Source organism: Cyphomyrmex costatus, unplaced genomic scaffold, assembly GCF_001594065.2.
Source record: "Cyphomyrmex costatus isolate MS0001 unplaced genomic scaffold, Ccosl1.0 scaffold97, whole genome shotgun sequence".
NCBI lineage: Eukaryota > Metazoa > Arthropoda > Insecta > Hymenoptera > Formicidae > Cyphomyrmex > Cyphomyrmex costatus.
The window spans coordinates 426,482-445,780 of record NW_017280561.1 but is presented as its reverse complement, the minus strand read 5'-3'; the positions used below and the strand labels follow the sequence as shown (position 1 = coordinate 445,780).

The following is a 19,299-nucleotide window of genomic DNA, read 5'->3' as shown; positions in this document are numbered from 1 at the left end:
AAAATGTAAAGTTTTGAATTTTGTACCCCCATCGTTCCTTCGAAAACTACCCCCTACATCTATTAGATTCAAAAGTAAGATATTCAAGAATAAGAACAAAAAATCAGGCATTAATATTTTAAACAGTGGGGATGATCCAATAATGAGGTCGAAACATTTGTGTAAATTATATTAGGAGGGAGGGAGGGAGGGAGAGAAGGAGAGACAGGGGGAAAGAAAAAGAAAGAAATATTATATCATAACTTCTACTTTTGTAAGAACATTTTCCCTTCATATTTTTCTAGTTATGTGGAAATTAACTTACCTTGACGCAAACATTTTCGCAAAAGTAATTTACAGATATAAATTTTGTTAATAATACCATGAACCACATGTCATTGGAAAGCATAAATTTCAATGCAGTTGTATCGTTCACATAAATATACGTTAGACACATTATCATATGGTAATGAATATAAAGCCATATGACCGTAACAATGAAATAAGATATCATCTCCAACGTAATTTGCGTTCCAAATAAATTGTTTATTTCACGAGCTATGTGACAGAGTTCCGAATGGAGATGCCTAGAATGATATTAATTAATAAATAAATATACTTATATTATGAAATTTAGCAACAAAATCTCGTGTGACTTTTGTATAAGATCACTCTGTATATTTTTTTCTATACGAAGAAGTTCAACTTATGTTAACTATAGTGCCTCCTTCTTCACATTTTAAACGTAAGCGAAGGGAGTTTCATCCCATCTCCCCCCTGTGTTAAAGTATGCCTCTTGGTATGGAGAAGTAGGATGGAACTTCCTTTGGATGGAAAGTCCTTTGACAGAAGGGAGGTAGGATGGAACTCGCTTCGCATGAAAAATCGCGTGCTCATTTGCAGGGGGAGAAGTGGAATGGAATTCGTTTTGCATATGGAAAGTCTGATGCTTCTAGACAAGTCGAATACGGAATAGTTTTTAATATTGTAATATATAAAACAAAAATAAAAAAATATTATATTATATATAGAGCAGAAAGATAAGATGTTTCTTAAAGTTTTTTTTGTTGATAACGTTTTAACAAATAATGACCGCCACCTAAAACCAGTTGGAGGTCATTTAACCGCCATTAAATTAATACTGTGTGTGATATATCACATTACGTTAAACAGAATATGAAAAATGGTGATACTTATACATTTAGATAATGTAATAACTTTCTCTTTTTTTTTTTGAATGACGCCTTCTTAATATTTTTGTGTCACTTTAATATCTTTCAATTTACATTACGATCCATAATACATGCTTGCGATTCTCTGCACTACGAACATAATAACGAATAGACTTTTTCCACTTGCATCTCAGCCCACACTCTTCTGTCTCTGATAGTTGTTCAATATAGTCATTTATTTTATCCATTCTGGTACCAAGATATCTGTGATTTTTTATTAAAAAAAATTTTTTTTTAATTGTCTTTAAATATTTATTTTCGCATGCAGTAAAGTAAAAAATGAAATATTTCTCGAATTCTTTTCTTTACTTACAATTAGAATTTTATAAATTTATGTAAATAATAATCACAAACTTATGAATTTACGTAATTAATTAAAATTTTTTATTTTAATGAATTAGCAAATAATTGATGATTGATTTAAACAGTATTAATATGAAACAATTACTTAATTTCAAGATATATACATTTAATATAACATATTTAAATTTTAAATCTGTTTATATAAATCTAGCTATAATTAAAATTTACAAAAATTTAAGAACTTTTGTAGATTTTTTAATTAAAGTTACATTTAGCCAGATTTCAATAATAATGTTTATTCAAAAGCTATACATTTTGGGTTGTGTTATCTCCATATTCAGAAAGTGATGAATCCTACATATTGGAGGAAGTCTCCAGGGCCCATATTCTGTACAAGTCTATCGACAGTTGTCGGTGTCAAAAAGTCACTTTTTCTACAAGTGTCGTGCTAGACTCAGGTACTAAAAAATTGATTAAAAATATGTAGAGGCCGGAACTCTGCTTATAAATGATTGCAATGCATAGAACTCTGTGAGAACTAACGAGAACTGCCGTTGAAACTGATAGAAATAGTCAGCACGTCACTTTTTCTAGAAGTTTTATGCCATTTTCTATATATAGGATGTATAAAAATTGTTAAATGTTGTTATTTTATTTTGAAAATGCATATCTCAGTTGGTTTTTAGTAGAACTATCGGGAACTGTTGCTAAAAGTGCAAATATTAATTTTTTTCTCGTACTTTAGAAGAAATCTGACGTGCCAGATTCGCGTAGTTAGCACGCCATATTTTCAATTTTAATTTTTTTCATATTAAAACTGCGGAACTATTTTTTATTTCTAGGTAGAACTGTAGAACTATGAAAAGTGCTACTGGAACTGTTGTAATTTTTTTTATATCGACAGAATGTCGTGCCAACTTCACAAGATAGTATAAATATATGTGTTCATTTCATATCAGGTATCAAAACTTTCGCACGCACTAACGTGTTAGATAAACGTAAGAATGTTAATTGTAATTTCAAATTTTCTCGGGAAACATCAAGTTGAAAACTACCGTATATTAGTAGATGATATGATGACCGCTTTTAAAAATATCGGCGTTCATATGTCATTGAAAATCCATTTTTTACATCACCACCTTCAATTCTTTGAAAAGCAGCTTGCTACAGAGTCAGACGAACAAGGTGAAAAATTTCATCAACAAATCATGCAGATGGAATGTCGATACAAAGGAAAATCTCTACTTTCCATAATTTCTAATTTTTGCTAGTCAATTGCTGAATAAATTTAATAGTACATAGTGTAACAGTGGAGGATATTTGTTTATTGTGCGGCCGGGCACGACCTATAAACAAATATGCCCCCACTCGCTACACATAGAATTTTTCATTACAAGTCGTAATGTGCCCTATACAGCAACGTTTTTGCGCAGAAGAGTGGGATTAGAGAAATAATTCAACGGCTTGAGGTATTGGCTATTTACCGCATGCAAAAGCGTTAAGGTATAGGGCACATTACGTGCACGCGTGATGAAAAAAATATTAACATGCGCGTATATTTGTTATCATATATATTTGACCTCAAATCGCGCTACCTATATTCCTCAAAATTCATAACTATAAATTGATTCCCCATTTTTGTACGATCTAACTTTGCCAAATCCCTTGGGGAAATGGTAGTGGGCCGTGCCCCCGACATAAAACCACATGACCAAACCCACGCGCCCTTTGGAAAATTTTTGTGGTCACACAGTGTTATCGACACCGACAACTGTCGTTAGACGTGTACAGAATATGGACCCTGATGAACCTTTATGAAACGTTGGCATTCTCATAATGGATCTTGATATGGAAAGAAACTTAGAGAAACGCATAGCTTCTATATTAGAAGTACCGTGGAAGTCTCAAAAGTATTAATAATATTTATTTATTAAGCAAATAATAGTTTACAAACCTTAGAACAAACACAAACATTATATCTCCGAGAGTGCTGACATAAAAAGGATATCCCACAATAGGACCAATAATTATGGCTTTTATGTCATTGTTGTTTCTTTCTATATTCCAAATAGAATCAGTAACAAATAATACGAAAATCATTAGAAAATATATGATTAATATCAATCTCATTAATTTTTGAATTGTATGGTATTCCTTAGGTGTTCCAAGTTTTTCTAATGTATCATCCACAAGACAAAGTCTTTTTGTACACATTTGGATTTTCTGAAGATATTATTGATAAGAGAATTTATAATAACATTCTAAGAATGTACAAGAAACATGTATGTACGTAAAAATAATGCACTTATTAATAAAACAATAAGTTTGATAAGAACAAATCTAATTAAATAAGAACATTTCTATAATCAGTCAAAACAGATTTCATAGCAAGCCCAAAACGTCGTAAAATGTCTATTTATTAAAATATTTATCCTAAACCAATACGTACGTCAAACTGATTCATATAAAAATAACAATTGCGTCGATTCGAGGACTATATAGGGTGTGTAACTAAAATATAGTAATAAACATCAGGATCAGCTCCTCACGCCAAAATATAGAAAAAGTTTATAAATAATATATATTATAATAGCTATAACAGTGAGTTTACGGACATATGTTCATATGTACTTTTTTTCAAGTTTGGTGGGACGAATTCGATCCTGAAGTTTGTTATACATACATTATATTAGTCACATCTTGTGATGTGACTAATATGTATATCTGAAAGAAGCCTTTTAACATCCTTCTGGATTGCAATTATCGAATATAATCTTAAAAAATTAATTTCCTATATCAAAGCATCTATTCAAAGAATTTGATAGGTACTCTGGGTGCTAAACAATGTCAAAATTCTGGATACTGACATAAAAATCATTAATTAGATTTAATCTTATGGATTCAAATTCATAATATTTCGTTCAATAAAAATCTTGTTTAAACTTTCTATATTAAATTAAATATATAGATAGATAGTATGCAAAATTTCTTAACATTTTATAAATCTTTTTCAAAAATCAATACTTTAAAGTAAAGTTTAAAGAAAACAAGACGTGAATATAAAAATAGATTTGTATTTAGTTTAAATTTTAATTAAATTTGACTTTTCTAAATAAATAAAAATAAAAATAATTTTCCAAAATGGTAAGTAATGTTATTGTGTAGTATCTGCTTTGTGTTAGATTAGAAGTAGTAAAATGATTTAATATTTATAAATAAAAAAATATACCTGCTGTTTACAAATGGTGATAGTTACAGATACTATCGTTATAAGAATATTTATATTTATCCATGTAAGAGTCAAAGGATTATCAAATATATGCACTGGTGAAAATCCGATTAGCATAACATGAAACGCATAGGTATAAAAACTCCACACAATTATTGTATAGAAGACACATAAGCGAAATCTCCAATAACTGAGAGGATATTTGAAATTTCCTAAACCAAGAACAAAACCAACTGAGGCCAGAGGTCCAAAAGCTCTTTGTATAGAATCAACCATGATCTTATGAACTGTTATCTTATATGAACTGTTGCAATTTCAAGTACTAACTATTGAATACCAAGTTGAGAGTCACGTAATATACAAACGGCATATTTCTCATTCTATGTGATAATATTTGATTAGATCAACTCATTACAATATCGTTAAATTATTAAACGAAAGCATGCATATGTGTTGTATATATGCATATACGCATGTTATTATTTAATAATTTAACGACATTATAATGAGTTGATCTAATCAAATATTTTCATATAATCATCTTAATAAATGTATCTTCTGTACTTTGCATGACTACAAATTTTACAATTACATATTTTTTTAATCAAGAATTTTTTTATTAGTTTTTTTTAATTTTCTTTTATAGATTTTTCTAACATTTTGATAATCAGAATATCGTAACGATAACATTCACTTACAGAATTTAATAAATTCTTTTTAATTTTTTGGAATGTTAGCTTATCGTTAAACAAATTATACCTATATCCGCATTTAATACAACAGCATACATAGCTTAAAATCAGCGATACATTTTTTCTAAACGCAAGTAATCCAGTAGGGAAATATGTATGGTGTACTACAGGCTTAACAACAATCATGTGTCGTATAATATTAATTATATGGAATGGAAACGTTCGAAGATTTATGCCGAGTCAGACAGCCGTCCTGCCAAGAAACCTTGTTGATCTTTTGAGCTAACAGGTGTTTGCCGGTTAGTGTAGACAGACATATTTACGATTTATCTCTCTCTCTCTCCCCCTCTCTCTCTCCCTCCATCTCTCTCTCTCTCTCTCTCGTTACCATGATTTTATTAATCTCATTCTCATAACATTATTTTAAAATTCTTAATATAATATAATATAATATAATATGTTGAAGTGATTAAATAAACTCCCTTTATCGTATATTTTGCAAGTATAATCCAATATAAAAATATAAATCAAATATTTCCCGCTTAAAAATTAAAAATTATATATATTACGTAAGTCGTGTATTTAATCCAAATGATACCTTTTATCGCGCGATAAAGATATACACAAATATCCATGCCAAGCAATCGCATGTAGTCAATAAACATTCTTTAATTATCAGATTATTTTTGCTCGCTGTTACTTATTATCGGAGTATTATTTCCCATTTCCTCTAAGAGTAGCTAATGCAATAAAGTGTCAGAGTTATCGGGTTATTGATGGAAGATATCGTATCGGTTTGCTAACCATAACTAAAGAAAATGGCAAGTAATAGTCAGTCACATTTTAACGTTTATCTAGTGTATTCTAAAATATACAAAACTTTCTCTACTGTACCATTACTAACGAAAAACGGATTATGATAGCATTAAGCATATTGTTCATTCTGTGCTCAATCCATCCCCTCGTCAACGGGGTGGGTTTTCGGGGATTTACTTTTCAAGGCTTGGAGGAGCCAGAGCCGTCTACAAAAAATGCAGGCAAGAATATAGTTGAAGGTTGGATCACTCAGCCTCTTGATCATTTCAACTATCGCGACAATCGCACTTGGTCGATGGTAATTATATATCATCATCGCAAAAAACTTGTTTTACTTATAACGTATATTTTTTAACATGCTACTTGATCACTGTCTAGCGTTACAAAGAAAACTCCGCATTTCTAAAGAAAAATGGTCCCATGTTGATCATGATCGGCGGAGAATGGGAGATAACGGATGGATTTTTGCAAGGTGGACTGATGTACGAAATCGGTGTAAAATACCACGGTTTGATGTATTACACCGAACATCGATTCTATGGACAGAGCAGACCGACGAAGTACATAATCCGTAGCTTTCTCCATAATAAAAAAGGTCACGGTAATATCACAGAAAAGTCATGGTGACGTGTGAATGTCCGTTTTGTCACAGATGTGACATCATAGCAAAGTCATAGTGACGTGTAAATTTCCACTTTGTCACAGGTGTAACATCGCTATCTTTATGAAGCTATGATAAAAATTGCATCTTGTTACGACATGTGACATTCACAGATTAAGATAATGTGATATCACTGACTTAAATTTTTGATAATCTTACAGTACATTACAATTTATCTGTGATTATAGCAGGGAATGGAAGAGTTACTTTTCTGTCACTTTTACAATTACTTTTTATAATAACAATTTAATAATGAGGATACAATCTTTTACTACTATAATATTGAAATATTACTGTAACGATGACTAACTAAACGTTACGCTAAGATTAGAACAGTCACTTTGTAAATTTTATCAATATTGAAAAGTAAATTACACGTTACCAATATTGAAAAAAGTAATATTATAAGTAACGAGTAATACCATAAAGTTAGTTCATTATATTAAAAAAAAACAATTTATAAATTACGAGTTATTTTTTTTAATAACGAATGACTTTTCCAATACATTATAAATAACTATTGATTAAACTAAAAATCGTACAAGACCGTAAATATTAAAATCTATAATAAACACACACACAATTTTATTACGAAAAATTTAACTATTGTCTGTTCCAACTCTGGTGTTATATTAGCATCATAAAAACTTCGCAACATTATCAAATCGTCATTATAACAAGATAAATAATTAAGTAACGACAATTAGAGTAACTAATTACTTCCATTGCATTCCCTGGAGTGAGTCTATTGTAACATGAATGTGTATTCATATAGAGAAAAAACATAAGTTTTATTGATAATGCAAAATTAATATTGCACGATACAAATTTATAGAGACATTAGCACGGAAAATTTACAATACTTGAACGCCGACCAGGCACTCGCTGATCTCGCTTACTTCATTCAAACGAAGAAAAAAGAAAAGAATTTAGGAAAGAGTATCGTAATAGTAGTCGGTTGCTCTTATGCTGGAAATATGGCGGCCTGGGCACGCCTCAAATATCCTCATCTCATACAAGTATCGTTTATGTTATATTTTTATTTATATATTTATATCTTAAACATGAAGAAGAATTGATAAATTTTTTAATGAAAGGAATCAATAAAAGAGAAGATTATTTTTCACAGGGAACCTTAGCCAGCAGCGCTCCGGTTCAGGCAAAGGCTGATTTTTACGGTAAATTATTTGATTGGCAGATAATCCCTAAAAATATTCCCTAAGATTATTTGATTTCATAGAATATTTCGAGGTCGTGACAGACTCGCTCGGCAAACACAGTAAAAATTGCGTTGAATCTGTTAAAACTGCATTCTCATTGGTAGAGGAATTATTAGCCACGAAAGCCGGTCCACGTAAACTTAAACTTCTCTTCAAGTAAGCTTAAATATGATTTGGAATCCACGTGCTATTTGTTAATACTTAATTTGCGCTCGGACAATAAACTGAAGAGAAAAAGTAACTTATAATAATTAGAAATTATAATTTCTTTTATTATTAATATCGAGTTTAGCTTGTGTCACGTGCCTGATGTAAAGTCTCCTAGTGATCTTGGTTACTTCATGAATACGCTGTCAGAGGTATGTGAACAATTGAAGACATTGCTCCATTTCTTTGTATATTCATTTTTATTTAAACTTTAGATATTTGCCGGAGTCGTCCAGTATAATAAAATCGAGAATGGTGAAACAAATATCGCGGCATTGTGTGATAAAATGACAGCTAAGCATTTGGGCAGTCCCCTACAGAGACTCGCACGCCTCTTTTTGAATCAGGACAAGTGTGTTGATGTAAGTTATAATAATTTTGTAAAGATATATCAAGAGACTTCGTGGGACTCGCCGGCAGCCACGAGTATCAGTGAGTTGAAACAACTAACAAAATAGATTAAATTACATCGTATGACACGTGTTGTACAACAAGGAATAATGTTTATTGTACAGTGAGGCAGTGGTATCATCAGACCTGCACGGAATACGGTTACTATCAGACAACAAACTCAAATAGATCAATCTTTGGAAAGCTGTTTCCCTTAAATTATTACATCAATTTGTGTACCGATTTGTATGGTGATTAGTAAGTACTTAAAAAAATAGCGACCTAATATTTTCCTTGCTAGAGTGTCATTTATTTCCGTAATTTGTACAAATGTGCGTGATACACGCCAAAACAGTTCGTCACAACAGATTTCTTCGAATGTCAAACAATTTATGATCGTAGCTATGATTACTTATTAAATAAAGTGTTGAATTATTTTTAAAGTAAGAAACGCTAAACTCAATTTTAGTTATAATAAAAAGATATTAAATTCACATGTGAGAAGGACGAATATAATGTACGGAGGACAATTACCGGATTTACAAAACGTCATTTTCGTAAATGGAGATAGCGATCCATGGCATCCGTTATCGGTGCTTCAAGATCTAAACGCTTTTTCACCTGCTATTGTCATTAGTGGTAATTATGCAACATATTAAAATACATTTTTTTCTAACATAAGAAGATAATATAATAGTGCATTATATATTTTAAAGGATCTTCACACTGTCGCGATATATATAGCGACATAGCTACGGATCCAGATAATTTGAAAAAGGCCAGAGCAAAAATTCGCAAAATAATTGGCAAATGGATTTCCTCATAAAAGTTCCTGTCTAAGTTCTTACGAATACTCCGGAAATTATTGATGTTTACAACAAAAGACGAATAAATAGAACCACATTTTTTTGTCATATTAATTATGAAACATTAATGAAAATTATGTACAGTGTCCGATATATGTTCACAGTGCGATTCTAAATAACACACATCAGTTATATTATATTGTGTATTATTATCTACATAATACAAAAATAAAATTACGTTCTCTGCTACCAAGACTAATCTAAAAATATGTGCGGTGTCCAAAATGAATCTGTATCTCATGATCCCGTGCTGTTTATCTCTAGATAAAAACGTATTTATAAGTAAAGAATATCGAAACTATTAATCGACTTCGAGCTTTCTAAAGGAGCCGCTTATGCCGCACATCGTGGTATCATTGGATCCCACACTGGAACAGCCGAATCCTTGCTTCAATGCCGAGACCGCACCTTCTCGCGCTTTCTCCGAATACAGCTCAAGACAGACATTCATCTTATCGTTGTTCAGTAACGTTGGTTTCATTTCCAATAATTCTTTCCGCCATAGATCTGCATTGAAAAAAAGATTTTGTTACCTTTACTATTTTTCCCTACGATGAAACAATACAACGTATAATGCTTAAGGAATGCAATATTAAGCTGAATTACCGATCATCTCTTTCATGGGGATAGTACCACCGTACTCCTTAGGCAGCATTGTGACGTCGAGCTTGCGATTAATAGCGTCCTCGAGACTCGTGTAAATCTTCACGCGACTTCTAATCTTTTCAGAAATCAATGACATCCCGAAATCCAGGGCGAATTTTACTGAGGGATGGGAGTTGATTCCATAGACTTCTTTATGTCTCATTGGTACGGTGCGCTGAAAACAATTACTGTTACTGCTATTTATACCATTTTTTATTATATTATACACGGAAAGAATTATATCTTAAAATTTACCCTGAAAATATAGTAATCGTGGGACAACATTATATTTCGAAGAATTTTTATGTAAATCTCTCACATTCATTCATAAAACTACAATAAAATATAAAATAAGTATGATTAATTTTACTGAAGTGCATGGTAAAAATTTTTAATTTTATTGTATTGTACCATAATTACTATATTTTCAGGGTAAATTTTAAGAAATCCTTCTCTCCTTGTACATATACATAAATTCTTCTTTAAAATTACGATAATCACACAAATACAAACAACAAAACTAATTTTCTGCTTCAAAACATTTTCTGTTTCAAAATGCTGATAAGAGAAAATAAAAATTGATTGCTTATCTATATTGTCATTATACGTTATCATTTCAATTAGACTTCTATTTATATTTGTATAGAAATAAAAACATGAGTTTTATTTTTAGATATGAGTTAGTATCTTTGTTATCTCTGCTTAATCAGACTATCGAAATATCGGTTCTATTTGTATATTAGATAGAGATAATCTCAATATAAAAAGATTATAATAATATTACAAAAAATACCTTTTAGATAGTTACATACATCCTCAATTAACATGTAAGTAATTTATAAATTTTTATAACATTATACTAACATATATGTTCACAAATAGAATTATATGACTATATATATGAATATATAAAATATTAAGTAAATTACTATTATCGCGTATTTTAAAGATTACTTTTATAAACAAAATTCGTAACACAAAAATTGGTTTCAGGCATTATTTTCAGGATTTACGATAATATTACATATTAAGATATTTTTTTCAGTATGGTATAGCAAAAAAATATATTTTAATAATTTATTAGTAGAAATCAATTTATGTTCCTCATAATTCAATTTTTCATATTTAAATAAGTCTCATTCTATTCTTAAATAAGCTCTTGAAAATCTTTTAACTAGCTTTTCAGTTAATGCCATAATAGACAAAAGATATAAAACCGGTCTTTAAGTTGTACGCTTTGAGAAACGTTATGAAATTTGTTACGTGAGTACGTGACATCGTCCTTGGTCAAACTCGTAGCTGAATCGATTATGCCTCAATGAAGAAAACGGAACATTTTTGCGGGAATCAAACATAATAGCTTGTTGGTTAGATAAGATATGTAACAAAAATAAAAATGATTATCTAACATAATTTATAAAAAAAATACTATCTTAACTAATTAAATGAGGCAAATAATGAAGAATTTTAAACAAGATTGTAAAATAAATTTTAAAACTTTAAATGTCGCAGAAAATTGTTACGCAAATATTTAAAAGTCTTTATTTGACTTAAAAATATTTAAGTAAGTTTACATCAGTAATATACTGCTTCATTAATAAAAATACTTGAGAATAAAAAAGAGAATTAAAGAATAATAAGTTTGGATTAAAAAATATTCCCCATTATTAAATTTATTATTAATATATTTATACAATTATATACAATATTTTTTATCTCACCTCGCCATTTTTTACGATGCGCACTGCTTCTTTGGGAGTAAAAAGCGTCAAATGAGGAAAACTAACACCAGCACCATCGGTGAAATGTACGTAGCCACGCACCTGACTCTCCTCATCTTCCATTAATGTCTCGTAAGTGATAGCATGGATCTTGCACATATCCACGTTCGTGTATTTGTGAGGATCAAATACGCCTTGAGCGGAAATTACATATACGGACAATTAACAAACGTGACGAAAGAGAAGCACCAAAAATGATTACATGTACAGACTTTTAGCGACATATATAGACTTTTAGATATGTTTAAACTGTTTTACAGAATTTTTATAAAATAATTACGTAATAAATAATATTTTATTGTAATAGACAAATTAATGGAGAAATGCAGAATTCCGAACATTTTCAATTATTTTTTCGTTTGTCATTTTACTTTAAGTATACTTACTATACTTTAGTGTGTTTAAAGTGTTTAAATATACTTTGCTAACTTTATATAATAACATTCAAATGTTCTGTACATATAAAGTATAATATAAAGTAACGAACATGTACCTGGTCTAGCGATTATAACACGGCGACCTTTTGCATCACGACCAGGTGCTACGAAGAGATATCTAAAAGAAGAGATCGCAAATGGCTCAGTAAGTAAAAAGCTAGATTAACACTTTGAAATATTGATTGCGTTCAATAGAGAAAACTAATTAGGTAGCGCTTAGTAATTCTTTAATATAATTTATTTTTGTGTTTAATTCTACCTTTAGTTCTTCACTGGATCTAAGTAAGTGTAGGGGAACCAATTATATTAAAGAATCACTAAACGCTAAGTGATTAGTTTTCTCTGCTAAATGTAGTCATTGATTTTATATAAATTTTGTGCACGTTCTTATATAACATTTTATAAATAGTTTCTAAATATTATCTAATAATATAAGATTTTAAAATATTAAAAAATGTTTGAATAACATTACTCTAAGTAAATAAATTATAATCTGATACAACGCAGAATGTCAAAACAACATTGAACAAATTTATAATAAAATCAATAACAATATTCTTAGATTTTTTCTTAATTATATTAATAAATTAAAATAAAAATAGGCACATGAGAGTCACGCACAATTGTTGGTGCACAAATTATCAAAGATAATTATTTAAGATAATTATTTAAAATAAATTAATTATTTTAATTAATTATTTAATTTACATTTATTTTACATTTTATGTCATAAATTTTTGCTCCTCTCCAAGCATCAGTAAACATCGCCAAATTTGAAAGGATCTCGTTTGCCTACAAATCGATTGCTTACCTACAGTACCATTTTCCTACATCTCATTTATCTACAGATTAATTGCCTACAAGCACTTTTGCGAACAAATAAAAATTTTAGAAACAAAATCATAAATCACATTTGCCTCCATATATTTGTTGCTTACAGATTGATTACTTACAAATACTTTTGTAACGATTAATGAGACAATTGAACTACTTACCCCAATGATAGTAACTCCTCCATGTTCGGTTGTGTGATGTCCAATTTATGGAACGCTTGTTGATACACCTGACGGAGCAGGAGGTATCTTTCAGTGGCTTCCTCAGCCATTGGGACATTGAATTTTTTGCTTCGCAAGAATCTTAGTAAGAATCGCGCATCTAACAAAAGATGGAAAATTAGCTGCGCGTCTTGTAATTATTGATATATACATATATATTACGTGCAATTGCAGGCTCGAGACTGCTTGTTAAAAAATGTAAAAAATTCTTCTAATGTCTTACAAAATCGTGAAGTGATTATGCCCATTTACAGACTTACGCAATTAGTTATCATCCTAATGTAACCAGGTTTTTAATTGAATTATTAGAATATTCAATTGGAATTTTAGTTAAATTACTGTGTTTTTTACAAAATCTTTCGTCGTAAATTGACAAGGCATAAATTGTTTTTACTCTAATATTCGTATTGATTGCCATTTGATGATGTAACCTCACCGAGACGGCAATTTTGAATACGCGGGTTCATTTTGATCCAATTGCGCATCTGCTCGAGAGCCTGATCTCTGGTGTTCTTGTCCTCTCTAAGCTCCTCCTTCGCCATCTTCTGCGTTTCTATCGAGAGAGGGCACTCATAATTGTCCTCATCGGCTACCCATTCCACTGCTCCCATTTTGCTTTTGTTCGAAAGACGTTAAGTGATTTATTTAGACTTACAGACACCTGGAAATATTGTTGAAATTTTTATATATTTATCAAAAATTTTTGAACTGATTTTCAGATTTTACTTCTTCCGCTGTATTGTTTTTTTATAAACTAATTCAAAAAGATAAAACAAATAACGCGAGGAAAATGAAAAAGTATCTATTTAATTAAAAATATGTAAAATTTTGAATTTTTGGTGTGTGGATATGTTTGTTCAAGTGCAAATTACATTTTTTAATAAAATAAATAATTCCTCTTTTAGAATTTCACATTATTATAGGTGTGTATTATTAATAATAACACACTTAAATATGTAATAACTTATTACATATTTACTACTATGTAGTGTGTGAGAGTTATTTATTCTTATTTATTATCTTCTCGTATAATAATTTCCAATTTAATTATGCGCGCGCGCACGCAGCGTGAATGCGGTACAGCATGTTTCACTTTCTTCCGAATCGCCAAACGATACCGTTTAGTGACCGGCTAACACAGTTTCTGTTCAATGGCGAAGGCATCCGGAAGAAATGTGCTCGTCTGTTTCACTTGGTTGGAAAGGAGCGGATCGGTTGCGTCGTCAGCCGATTGTGGGCAAGAAGTCTCGGACCTTTCGTCGGTCTATGATATAACGATTAGCGTGGTACCATCGCGTCCGGGCCACGTGCTTAAGTCAGGGCGTTTATAGTATGCACCGACCTGTTTCGCAATCGCTTTCTCCGATTATGCAATTGTCGGTTGTTCACCCATCTTTGTTCATCGAAACAAACCGCCGCCGGTGCGCGACTCCTGCAGGAGATGTGTCATTACCATCTTGTCACGCTAATTTTACTATTCCTGTTTCACAATTGTTGTTTCAGGCATTATTTCAATGATGGACAACACCATTTTTCCCTTGCGACATGAAATGAGTTGAAGAAGCTACTCAGAGAGAGAACATATTATGATTATAATATATTAGATATAAATTATAATAGAAAAGACGACATCAATATGAAGTTAAAATAATATCATTTTGATACACTTCGGTGATGATTTTTTATAAATTCTTGATATGACAATGATTTTTAAATAATTTTTAGTTAAAAAGAACAAAATCATAATAAGATGATATCAATAGAAGTCATTTTAGGAAAAATCTTTTTGGTACATTTTTAACGAGATAATGAATAGTTTTTAAATAATTTTTTAAACTAATTCTTGACATAATAATGATCGTTAAGTAACTTTTTTAATTAAAAAAAAAAATCACTTAAAAATCATTGCTATGTCAAAAATTCACCGAAAAATCATTGTCAAAAATGTACCAAATGACATCATTATAATTTTTTCCTAAAGTGATTTCTATTTGAAATCATCTTAATGTTATTATAATTCTATATCCTACCTGTACAGAAAAAATATCTAGTTATATAAATTGGAAATCTGATAAATTTAATCAAAAAATTGCAAATTAGATTAATTAAATCTATCAAACATTCAAATTAAGAAATATTCACAAATTTAATTACAATAATTAAAATTTTGATTGATATAATCTAAACGTGTTTTGTTTATTTTTCCCAAATATCAAATAAAGTAACATAATATTAATGTTATCATCTCACATTCAACAATATAAATGTAATGCACAACACATGTACATATAACAGTTACGTTATTGAATATAAAATTTGATCTCAAGCAAAATAACAAGTCACGATAACATTAAAATGACGTTGAAATGATTAGTTATTGATTGTAAAATGACTTCCATTAATCATTTTGCCATTAGATGTCATTTTAATGTTATGGATGACTTGTATTTTACTTGGGATGTTATATTTATTATATTTTAAATTTGTAGATCTTATTAGTGTGACCAAAATACTTTTTTCAGTAAAGAATAAGAGTATAAGAAATTTGAACACTGCAGTCTTTTTTTACGTAGCGAAAATTATTTCACAATGGATTTAACTATTCACTTTCTCTTCTCTAAATTGCGTTTATTATTGAAAGAGATAGATTGCTTGTTCTCTCGTCTGGACCATTCACTTCTACTTCTTCAACCATGGATCTCCGCGTATCATAGGGTAATTAAGGTTGTATAACTTTGTTGCAATACTGCCTTTACGTATCGCAAGCGTAACTGGACCCACAAAAATAATGTTAAGCGTACGTAATATCCGCAAAGTTATATCATCGCTCATAGAATGTCGGAGTCAAAGATAAAAAGATTTACCGGTAAGCACGTGATTGCACCTACTTCTACAAGATACATGTCAGGTTTCAAGAGAACTATTAATAAAAAGAAAGAAGAGAAAAGTAGCCATCGTCGAAGCGCATTAGTGCCGAGACACTACTATGTCTCTGAATACGTATCTTACGCTGTATCGTTTTCGTATCTGTGTCCGTCTCACGTCGATAAATGTAATTGCGACAACACGCACAAAGTATACTGTGATTATAGATAGAGCCGGTTAAAGGTATATTATCTTCTTCCGCGTAGAAAGTACCACTTATCACGTACTACTCGCGAGCTTTCATCTCTCAAATGTTGTCGGCCGCGCGCGTAAGAGCTTTTTTTATGAGATTAAGTTACGTTGATTACATCACGTCGATATCTATCCTTTCGTTTTCATATCGTTCCACAAGAAGAGATTTTACCGCTCATTATTACAGCACTATGATCATGTAACATTATATGCTTGCTCTCGTGTATTACGATGATTATGTCACGGGGTTTACGATCAATTAACTCTGTTGTAGTTCGTACGTCTGATGAGCGAGATAAAAATCTCGCTCTCTTTGAATTACTCGAATTTCTTTTAGATATCATTTTGCAGCAAATGCAACAATGACGATGTGCGTTCCATATTTCCGACCTTTAGTTACATGTGTCGGCCTTTATGACCAAGGATGAGACAAGCTGCTTCGAAGATCATGCGATTAAAATTCACGCGGCGTTAATCGATTCGACAAATTATTCTGGCGAACGTGATTAGAAAGCTTATCGCTGACGTCACAGACAATGTCATTATGTTGTCGCCGTATAATTATGACTTTCAACCCTTAAGTATGACGTAATTTTCAATTTAAATGGCTAAAGACTATTCAACTAAAATATTAATATAAATATTTTAAGCATATAATTTATTAATTTTTTAATAAAGGAAAGGAAATATCTAATTATAGAAATTAGGGGATATATCTAATTTAAGAAAGGAAATATCTAATTATCGAAAATTATTTATAAGAAACTTGTGTACAATTTATTATTTGCAAGTATGCATTATTTTTACATTATACTTGCATAGTTTTTTTTTAATAATTACACTATAATTACTTATGATGAGGTGTACTTTACATCCTAAACATTATATCTTAATTTTCATTATTCTTTTTAATAAGTTATGATGAAATAAATGTTGATACCATTCAGTGTATCTTTTAGACAAAGAAGTGCAAAAGTTCTTTTTTAATTGTGAAATAATTTGTGCAATATTTATTATATATTACAATAAATAAGGTTTACTTTGTAAATTTAGTACATCTCTAAAGCTGTGTATTTATCTCACATGAGAGTAATGCAGGGTTAAAATGCTATAAAATCGTGAAACTAAAACGTTTTATAACATAATTGGTTATTATATATTGTGTAAATCATATACTCTCAAAATTTGTGTATATAATAAAATAATTATAATATAAATATCTACTATAAATTTTTATCAATTTAATTTTATCTTCCTACTATCTTTAGAATAGAAAGTTGTTCATCAAATATCTTAAGTTAAAGCATTTCATGTTCTGGTAAAACAAATTAAAATAAAAATCTTGCATATATTATTATAATTTTAAAAATTCAATTTTTTAGAATTTTTTAATATTTATTCACATTTGTAATTAAAAAAGATACGAAAATATAGACACTGAAGTAATTATTCCACTTAACATCTATATAAGAAAAGACAATCTTCACACAAAGGACTAAGAATAAAATGTGCTAATTGTAAGAGTAAGTATTATGTAAATTAATTGAAAAAGTCCTACTGTTACGCTTACTCAATCTGCCTCTTGAAGAATCGCGCAAAACCAAAGCAATAGGGATCTATGATTTAAGCACTTATCCTAAAAAGGTATCCTATGATTAAACGAACGTACTCCGATCGTCGAGCCCCAGGTGCACACTTGGAAGCGACTGCCCCACTCTTGTTGGTCGATGGCTCTTTTATAATTTCCAGCCTGTCGCCCTTCCTCCACACCGACTCTTTTCCAACCGCGAACGAGCGTGTCCTCGCGGAGACCCGCAAATCCTTCGGGGTACAAGAAGGTGACCTCGCCTTTGTTCCCAACGCACAACGCGAACCAAACGTAATCCGACTTTCCCGTTAAAACTCTGTCGAATGTGAACTCATAGACTGCGCTAGTTCGCTTGCTTTCTACCCTCTTTTATACCTACTTAAACAGCATACATATATGTGTATATAAAATACGCAGCTTTATCAGTTTCGTAACGATCCCCGTCTGTATATTCGAACTAGTTCCGGACGCCGCGCCGATCATCTTCTAGCTAACTCGACTCTTGTCGACACATCCGGTTTAACCGGTTGGTTGAAGGTCTGATACAAGAAAATTTTTATAAAGTTTATTTACTCTAATTGTGAAAACTACATGTTTCGCAGAATGCAACCTGTAAAACGTATGGCGTATTAATATCGCGCAGTGATGTTTTGTTCTCTGATATGCCACAAAGTAAGAAATGTTAAAATAAGTAAAATAACAATAATAACAATTGTAATTAAAGAATATTAAAGAAAATAATTACAGAAAATTACAGCAAAGACGCAAATAAAATTGCACATACAATAGGCGAAATATCAGCATAAATGCTGCTTTAAACCTAAATCTAAACCTAAAAGCTAATTACAACAAGTTGGAAAATTAAAACTAAAGTAATTTTATTAAAAAATAAATGTAAACTAAGCTGACAAATCAAATATAGATAAAATAAATTAATTAAATAGTAAATGAGCAGAACGTAAAACAATGATAATAAAAACATAACTTATTTATTGAACAGTGTTAGAATAGATATCGTTTGAAAGTTATATTGATGGATATAGGTATTGTGTAGAAGAGAGAGAGAGAGAGAGAGAGAGAG

General features: G+C 30.5%; 2 protein-coding genes across 3 annotated transcripts; one reads left to right on the top strand and one right to left on the bottom strand.

Annotated features, from left to right (window-relative positions):
* Window positions 1-6,351: 6,351 nt before the first annotated feature.
* LOC108782077 (putative serine protease K12H4.7) lies at window positions 6,352-9,592 on the top strand. The gene is made up of 10 exons (XM_018550235.1): window positions 6,352-6,549; window positions 6,630-6,811; window positions 7,748-7,931; window positions 8,042-8,090; window positions 8,153-8,288; window positions 8,425-8,491; window positions 8,555-8,771; window positions 8,855-8,987; window positions 9,199-9,368; window positions 9,446-9,592. The coding sequence occupies exons 1-10, from the start codon at window positions 6,352-6,354 to the stop codon at window positions 9,553-9,555; spliced, it is 1,446 nt and encodes a 481-aa protein (XP_018405737.1). The 3' UTR covers window positions 9,556-9,592.
* Window positions 9,593-9,604: 12 nt separating this feature from the next.
* On the bottom strand, window positions 9,605-18,336 carry LOC108782076 (clavesin-2). 2 transcript variants are annotated; one of them, XM_018550234.1, is made up of 7 exons: window positions 18,300-18,336; window positions 13,950-14,174; window positions 13,454-13,613; window positions 12,515-12,576; window positions 11,962-12,155; window positions 10,202-10,415; window positions 9,605-10,102 (listed from the first exon to the last, which is right to left on the bottom strand). In XM_018550234.1, the coding sequence occupies exons 2-7, from the start codon at window positions 14,122-14,124 to the stop codon at window positions 9,897-9,899; spliced, it is 1,011 nt and encodes a 336-aa protein (XP_018405736.1). In that variant the 5' UTR covers window positions 14,125-14,174; window positions 18,300-18,336; the 3' UTR covers window positions 9,605-9,896. The 2 variants fall into 2 exon arrangements, with proteins under 2 accessions (XP_018405736.1, XP_018405735.1); XM_018550233.1 differs by lacking the exon at window positions 18,300-18,336 and adding an exon at window positions 18,201-18,255.
* Window positions 18,337-19,299: the final 963 nt, after the last annotated feature.